Source organism: Nuphar pumila, unplaced genomic scaffold (genome assembly GCF_984573655.1).
Source record: "Nuphar pumila unplaced genomic scaffold, dmNupPumi1.hap1.1 HAP1_SCAFFOLD_1982, whole genome shotgun sequence".
Lineage (NCBI taxonomy): Eukaryota > Viridiplantae > Streptophyta > Magnoliopsida > Nymphaeales > Nymphaeaceae > Nuphar > Nuphar pumila.
The window spans coordinates 1-8491 of record NW_028323811.1 but is presented as its reverse complement, the minus strand read 5'-3'; the positions used below and the strand labels follow the sequence as shown (position 1 = coordinate 8491).

Genomic DNA, 8491 nt, shown 5'->3' with positions numbered 1-8491 from the left:
TTTGCCAGGAAGAAATAAATCTGCCAAAACCGCGCCTCCGACATGCGCCTGCAAAGAGGGCACGCAAACTTTAGGGCCGGACACCTTGCAGGCCGCCAGCAAATCGAAATCATGTTGCCTGTGCAATTGATCTGCTCGCCACGCAAGTGTACATTAAGCGGATGTTCTTGTATGATTCCACTCGATGTAGGGTTCGCTTTTCAGCTTGTTGCTGGGAAGCTCGTCGAGACACGCAAGTCATTCCGGTCAACTTGGATGCCTATGATGATGGTACCTAGTTACAACACCCCGCATCCACATGGACATTGGCACCTCAGATACTACCTGGGAATCTGTATGTCAACAAATGCATTGCAGAGGCTTTTGCAGGTCACAATTTCACGCTGTTGCAGCATACAAATCACTGCGAGTCCAAAAAGAAAGGAAACGAGACATGTCTGCAAGGGCTGTTTTCATAAATTGGTGCCAATTCCTGTGCTGCAGGTGTACATAATGAATCTTGGCCGGAACGTACTTGGGAGACAGTACGAATCGCAGGTCTTCCAGCTCATGACAAAGTTTCAGTATGAGAGTAGCGTGGCGGACTTGCCAAGGTTGCAACACCTGGCACGAAGACTCGGACGCCGAGGCATCTTCGTTCTCACGGAACGAAGCATACGTGAGAGTACGGACGTGGTCGAGCAGCTCGTCGGAAATTCGAGCGCTGGCCAGTTCATTCGGGTCTACCGCCTGGAACAAAGACTTGTCTTCAGACAGGTCTCGTGAGCCGAATACAGAGATACGTTGGCATGTCCGACTACCGGGTGAGGACACGACAATTGCAGGATCAAGCCATTAGCACCCAACGAACCGACAATTTTTCTCACAGGCAAGTTACGGCACGCATCGGACACGAGCTAGGAGTGCGAACCGGCGTAGAAGAGCGACGTTGCGCTACTGCCTGAACTCGTTGATAAGCCAATTGGGTGTCTCCTGCAATGCCTCGCGCATCAGCTGCGACCACATCCAGCGCTGCCTGCATGCAGTACATACAAGCTTATGGAGGCTCAAGGACGTCGACGAAGCCATCGTAAACATTGCCTCACAGTGTATGACTGCGATACTGCCAGCAGCAATGGACCAAAACCCGTACGCCCAAGCCATTTCTCGGCAATATTGGAAGACCCGTCAATTTTGCTAGATGAAAACTCATTACATGCAGCACTGTCTCTATTGAGCGCACTACTTGTTCCTTTTCCGATGAACGCATTCACATGCAGTTGTTTGGTAGCGACGACTCGCCTTCTCAAAACAACGACATTCCTCATCTACCTCGAGATCATTTCACGCGTTCCTTGACGTGCATAGTTGCCTGCGTTGGCTTTTCTATAAGGAGGGTTGATAAACGTCCTGGGTGATGACGCATGCAGCGTTTGTTTGAGTTCGGAAGCATACCAGCGCATTCTCGCCAGCCTTTGAGGCCAACTCACTCGCTGTAGCTACAGCTTGCTGAGCACGCTCCTGTAGACTCTTGAAAAAGTCCATCTACAGTGGACAAAATAAGCAGCTTCGAACCCCAATACTGCTCCTCACCCTCCAGAGGGTCGATTGCATACGAGACTGCTACTGCAACATGTTCTGCTCAATGTTCATTCAGTATTGTGTATGATGATGTCCAGTGCGCTGGCGAACGCCTCCCAGATGGGTTGAATTGTGCCACCCTCGAGTGGCAAAGCGCCAGAAGCAATTATTTTACCACGATTTCCGCAAATTCCTGAGCTCACCACAATCGCCATGTTCATGCTATGCGTATATCTTATTTTATGTGGCGGTTTCCTTTGGTTTCAATCTCTTTCGAACTCAGAGAATTGTCGTTTATACTAGCTGTCTCACTATCGTGCTGGTTAGTATGAGCCCAATACAATCATGGGAGTGATACCAGGCAAACGTATACGAAGAATTGTAAAGCGGTGTTTATTTTAAGCAGGTCAGGTTGGTTGTTCGGCTTCTAATGCTCAACAGCTTCCTGCGAAATGAGCAATTTCCCTACGCGCCCTCGTGACAAGGGGTATGCCTATTGAAACAGCGCAGTACTCATGCAACATGGTGCATACATAGATCTTGAGGGAGTTTCGAATGCCCCGCAGACGGGCCTTGTGTCAAACCACCAGCACTCAGTTCACATGGCGCTCTGGCGCTCTGCAATTCAAATGGACGTGACCACAATCCGATGCATCCCTATCATATATGCGGACTGCGTGTGTCCCGATTTGGGCCTTATTTATTACAAAATCAATCCCGGTTCGTCGCTAACATGTTCAGATATTGCGCTGTGCATACGCCAGCGCAGAACTCAGCAACACCCAGGTCTGTAGTTCAGAGCACGTTGGATCACCGAGCTCCAGAAGCGCTCCCCGTTGACTCACATCCTTATTTGCGCGCCTGGCGAACTTGACGGCTTTCGCGTGCTGTGCATCGCGAAGTCCGTGTGCACGTCGAGCGATGCTCCAAGCGCTTGACGTATCGACGGTGCGCACAGTGTCGACGCCTTGACGTCGGCTAACGGCGACTTTGATCGTGCAGAAGAGCGATCAGGTGGCGCTCGAGCCTAAAGAACACTATCTTCGACGTTTTGCAACGCAAAAAAGGCTGGCATGAGACCGAGGCCGATACTGATTGGGACTTCTTTTGGGCTGACGTAGGGTGCGCTCCTCTGAGAAGTGGGTACGATAAGATGCATCTGTCAAAGGCGTAAGGATGACAATGGGCGGGACGGCCATGGCTCCCGTGCATTTCAGTGGGGGTGTGTAGCATCCACATATTTCCACAGGACTGCCTGGGAAGGAAGGATACAATTAGAAGCACCATGGCAAAGGTATGCTTCGGTAGCATGAGCACAACATCCGGCAGCGAACGTCTTGCACGCGCCGTCACAGATCACTGGCATCTCCCTTGCCGATGGACGTTCCAGAGGGATCACCAGCCCATCAATTAATCAGCCCATCAACTGATATACACTCAAGGCACTCACAAGGCGCCAGGGACAAATGGCACACACTGCCCGCTCAATGTTGGGAACAATGGTAGGCAACACAAAAGTGCATACGCGTGCCAGATGGTGTACAAATACTACTTTGTAGAAGTCATTCATCATTTGGGGCTTGTCTCCACCAGTGTCAACCGATGAGTTTGCTTGGTTGATTGTCACGCTATCGAGCTCACAAGAGCGACCATACACCGGTCGTTATGATGAACTGCTGGATGCAGATGGATACACACAGTCATGAAGGGGTTGCATCTCAATGATTGTCAAAAGATCAATCACTTCCGGAATCACTATGAGCTGACGCGCAAAGACCTGCTTGTCAAGAACCTCAAGCGAGCTCGACGGCAGCTGGAAAGGGAGGATCGGGTTGCTGAAGCCAGCAACTACAGCTTCTACCCAACAACATTTGTCCTGCCGATGGAGTACAGGCTGTTTGTCGAGGAGTTCCGCAAGGATGGGGGGGTGTGGATCATGAAGCCCATTGGCAGGTGAGCATCGCTGTTGATTGTAAACACAGGCCTGGGAGGCTTTGATGCAAGTTAGGGCAAGGCTCTCGTTTGTCCTGGTCACCAAAAAAGCCTGCATGGTGCTTATGATGCACCATATGGTCCATATTTCGAGCACTTTTGATCAATGCTTCGCCAGACCCGGTCATTTTCCGGGTCCAGATACCCAAAATGCATCAATGTTCGAAACTCGGGGTTCAAACCCATTCTGGCGAAGCACTGCTTTTGATACAGATCAGCTTGCGTAGCTATTGCAGCCATTGATTGAATGTAATGCTGACATGTGCCACCAATGAGGGGCTCCTCCTTTGTCCATTCTGTCACGCCCAGCATGTTCCACGGTTGAAGGGGCTGCGCTCCCATGTGCTTGCAATTTGCATAGCCAGTGTGTGCACTTACTTTGACGTGCAGGTCCCAAGGCAAAGGCATTTTTCTGTTCACGAAGCTCAGCCAAATTGGCGATTGGAAGAAGGGTGTGACGTCATACATCGGGGATGACGCTCCAGAGACATACGTGGTGCAGCGTTACATAGAGAATCCGTACCTCATTGGGGGCAAGAAATTTGACCTCCGGATCTACTGCTTAGTGGTTTCCTATAGCCCCTTGCAGGTCTATTTGTATCGTACAGGATTTGCTCGTTTTACCCTGACACGGTTTAGCATGAAAAAGAGTGACATTGCCAACACCGAGGTCCATCTCACCAATGTTGCCATTCAAAAGCACGCAGCGGGTTACGATCCTTGGAGGGGGATGAAGTGGTCGATACGTCGGCTCAAGACTTTCCTATTATCAAAGCACGGTAAGCTCCCACGGTGAACCTCACCTTTCAGCTAAAAGTTTAGCTGCTTTACAACCAGATGCTTGTGTGATAACCTCTTGCAAGTGCTTTCCTGATACCATGCATGGGTAGGAAGCCAGAGGTCATACTACATAACGTTGGAAAAGCGAAAATGCGAAACGTGCTCTGTACTACTATGTTATCATCATATCGCTCGCTGGTGTCTTTAGTGCATCATTACATCACATAGATATGCAACAAAGACATAGATACACATAGATACATCATCATTACATCACATAGACAATGGCAGGAAATAGTCAACAAGCAACAAAGACAGCACATTCGATACAGCTCATTGAACGTCAGCGGTCGGAACAAGCAAGCCTGTCATAAACGCGCGGCCGCTGGCACGAGCTAAAACTTGAAGAGAATGCCGGTACATGATAGCATTGCCCCTACATAAGCCATATGCATCATCATCAGAGTGCACTGCCCTTTGACGACGGGTGTACTGATGATGATGACACGAGCGAGCAATTTGATGGCAACATAGTGGAACAGTGCTTGTTTTGCAATCCATTCTGTGAACAAGGTCGCAAGCCTTTGTACACTGCATTAATCATTGGAATGCGTGACAATCACTTCAACCACTGCTCCACCAAAAGCCGGGCCAACTTCGAGCGGTGGACTGGGTCATGCATGGACAAAACGCATTTGGACAAAGAGCCAGAAGGGGATGAGGTTGTTGCGGCTAGTGATGTCTTCCTGATTCACAAGTTGCTGAAGTTGTGTAACGATGTGCAGGTTCGCAACAAACGACCGAGCTGTTTGCAAACATACAGAATCTAATCATCCGCTCGCTACTGGCCGTGCAGCCTTTGATGATCAATGACAAGCACTGCTTTGAGATGTATGGTTACGATGTCTTGATTGACGAGAACCTCAAACCCTGGCTCATTGAAGTCAATTCCTCTCCAAGCCTAACTGCAGACACCGACGAGGACTACGAACTCAAGTACAAGCTCCTGGAGGTACGTTCCACTGCCCGGTGAGTCACGGATTATCGATCAAACGATGGCGGACATGTCTGTTTGGGCACTCCACGCATTCAATGTGCGCTCACACCATTGGTCATTGTCTTGAAGCTTTCCAACAACCTGGCCTCCCCAGCTAGCTATCTGGGATGCTGCATCCCTTCAATTAGGCGCAAGTTCAGCCATGGCTGTCCCCACCCTTTGTGGGCGCCACCCCTGTTTGACATGTGTTTTATTGAAGTGCATTACCTTGATCCCTTGCAGGCTGTTGTGAAGGAGCGGTGCAGAGGATCAGAACGTGGGGACTTGCAAGGGCTTGCAACTCAACAGGAGGATCGCGCATGCAGGATGTCATCAATGTTGTGGACGTGGAGGGTACGCGAGACGCCGGACAGGTGCCTATGAGTCAAGGGGGGTTTGATCTGATCTGGGATGCAGGCCCCGTCATGGGCTTACAGAATCTGACATCCCTACCAACCATGCTTGGCACTCGCAATCCTCGGGAGGACACACATATCCCTCGCAAAGGGAATGCGGTCTCGTGAGGAATAGACATGTTTGGGTATCCCGAAGTGATCGATTCTTCAAATCGAATCACTTTGATTTGTTGCACTCGTTTAAAATGTTGTCTGATTTATGTCATGAAAGCAATGTCCATGTGGATGCGGCAGTTTTGTAACAAGGTACCTCATCACCAAGCATGGACGTGTTTCGGAATTGACGTTATTCTGCGAAGTTATAGAGATAGTGCGATTTCGCTATTTCGTTCGTTCCCGTGTGTCAATTTGTCTTCAACGATTTACAAACGTGCAAGTAAATCTTGACAGAAAGTGTGCCTTTCGTAACGTCTGAGACCAGCCATTTCCATTCTCACTCCTTATCGAGATCACCATTCGCCAAGGACCTGTTATTTACCTGGGGCCCAGGTAGACAGCTAGGGGGAGTCCAGGTGGTCTAGGACCTGGCCCAGGACCTGGGACCCAGCCTGGGTCCCAGGCTGGGTGTTGGCTAAACCTATCTGAAGGTAGAAACAACCAAGAGACCGTGTCAGCACTTGTCAATGCACGATAAACCATGAGTCTCGGGTTAAATGCACTCCTTTACAACCTGGCGAAAACCACAGCTTTCAGATCGTCACAAGCAGGCTCAAGGTTCCTCTTGCGTGACGCATTCGTTTCATAGCGTCTGTGAAATAGCGTGATAATCATTGATCTCGTGAAAACAAGCGTCGACGATCAGTTTCAGGCTATAATAGTTTTATGTCAGTCCTTTTCGATGGGCGACGTGGACGCTACTGTTGTTGAGGATTTGACAGGGTTGCAATGGCGTGACGACGTCTTCTTAGGGCTAGGACCCTTGAATCAGCACAACGTGATGGATTATTTCGCTCGATCTCCATTCTATTCTAAGAATTGCAATAACGAGGAGTGTAAACGACAAGGCCTTGGACTTGACACGCTGCAGTACGTCCTGACAGGGTTTATATCCTGCTTGAGCTGATACCCAGTGGCACTTCTGCTGAGGATTTCGCACCAGACAAGCTATTTCGCTCATAACATATATCTCTTCCTCTGTTCAGCGTTACGTTTCTTTCCAACGATTGTGACTGATGACTTACAGTTGGATGGTGTGCAGTACCATGAAGCCTGGTGGCATTGAGTACGTTCTCACCGCATGCCAAGAGCCGGTGCTGTATGTGATTAAGCGACAACAGCGGCTCGCTCCTGAAAGAACAAGGCAAGAGGCATTCTATTACGTCCTGCATGGGTCCGTCTATATGGCCCCATGCCTCCACACATGCCTCACCTCACGGTTCAAACGCTGCTTGCATTCCCTAGATGCGGCTTTTGCACAGCTGCAGCATGATCTAGAGCCGCTTGAGTGGAAGGAGAGGCAGCGGTTGAAAAGGGCGAGCAAAGCACAAAAAATGGTGGATGCCTATCGCGACAAGCGGCAAAGAAGTGGGCAAGATGCAGCTGATCATGAAGCAAAAAAAGCTGCGGAATCCGATCATAAAGTGTCAACAGATGCTGCTGCTGAGGATACATCTGACAGCAAGCCAACACAGTCACACGATGCTCATCAGTATGTGCTGCCACCAGTGCCCGCCACAACATCACAAATCCAGTGGCTGCGACAGACCGACCAAGTGCTGCTGAGTGTGCTTTCCAGGTGAGGTGTCCATATCACATTATCAACTGAGTCGTGCCATGGCCACGGTTTGCAACAAGTCTCTCAAATAAACAAAATAATGAGCCGATCGGGTTCACCTTGAAGCGGGTAAGGGCGCAGCGACTGGCACTGTTAATCTGTTGAAAGGGAGCTTCAGGCCTGGCAATCCCTGTCTCATTCCTGATTGGCCCTGCCAATACATTTCTGTACGTAGTTGACTGGATGTCGATGCGCCCATGTGGACGCAGTAGTGTTTTGAAGGTCACATCATCAGCATGCCCACATGGGTATTTGAGCTACTTGTATGTTCTCGCGCGCGGGCAGTCTTTTGTCAAAACTGCATTTTGCATGGGTCGGCACAGTGCAAATGAGTTTAGTTAGCGCAAATGTGGGTGCATGATGATGATGTAATGATGTATCTGTTCACACTACTAACGCATGCACAAGGAGATTGGCAAGTGCAAGTACAACTTGGGAATCATGGGATGGGAAAATCGTCTTGGTACGTGTGGGTGAACCCAGATGAGACCCCCTGTCACTGGAATCGGAGATGTCACGATGGCACTTGTGCACTTGTGCTCTTAACATTCCCAATTGAGCCTGAGAATTCCCGATATGATACTGTTTGCTTTTGTAGATATGAGATCCCCATGTTTGAGGCTCCGACAGAGCCCAGCGACCAGCAGCCAGTTGCCAATGTACCTGCCCGGGTTGCTGCCATCAAGTCCGAGGCTGCCACTCCTCTGCAACACGGCCAATGAGGAAGCCACACACATACCACTGAAGGCATTGTGTCTGCGTCGGTGACATCCTATTGCAGTTGGTTGCCGTTGCACCAACTGGTGCGAGAGATGTTTTCTTGCGCGCGAGTGGCCCACATGATTTGGTACAGGACATGTAAAGGATGTTTGTTGTGCTGTGGATGGCAAAGCATGATGCCACTGTGTGTGTTTCACCTCATCTGCAATTCAT

At 49.8% G+C, this 8491-nt stretch overlaps 1 protein-coding gene across 1 annotated transcript; it reads left to right on the top strand.

Annotated features, from left to right (window-relative positions):
- Positions 1-2012: 2012 nt before the first annotated feature.
- Positions 2013-8280, top strand: LOC149808919 (uncharacterized). The gene is made up of 8 exons (XM_089995088.1): positions 2013-2047; positions 2563-2682; positions 3247-3513; positions 3943-4331; positions 5118-5344; positions 5695-5888; positions 6983-7519; positions 8157-8280. The coding sequence occupies exons 1-8, from the start codon at positions 2013-2015 to the stop codon at positions 8278-8280; spliced, it is 1893 nt and encodes a 630-aa protein (XP_089851214.1).
- The last annotated feature ends 211 nt before the right edge of the window (positions 8281-8491 follow it).

Coding starts and splice junctions, on each gene's coding strand:
- LOC149808919 (XM_089995088.1), top strand. CDS start 2,013: ATGAGCAATTTCCCTACGCGCCCTCGTGACAAGGG. Junction 4,332..5,117: donor TTTCCTATTATCAAAGCACG/GTAAGCTCCCAC, acceptor AACGATGTGCAG/GTTCGCAACAAACGACCGAG. Junction 7,520..8,156: donor CTGCTGAGTGTGCTTTCCAG/GTGAGGTGTCCA, acceptor TTGCTTTTGTAG/ATATGAGATCCCCATGTTTG.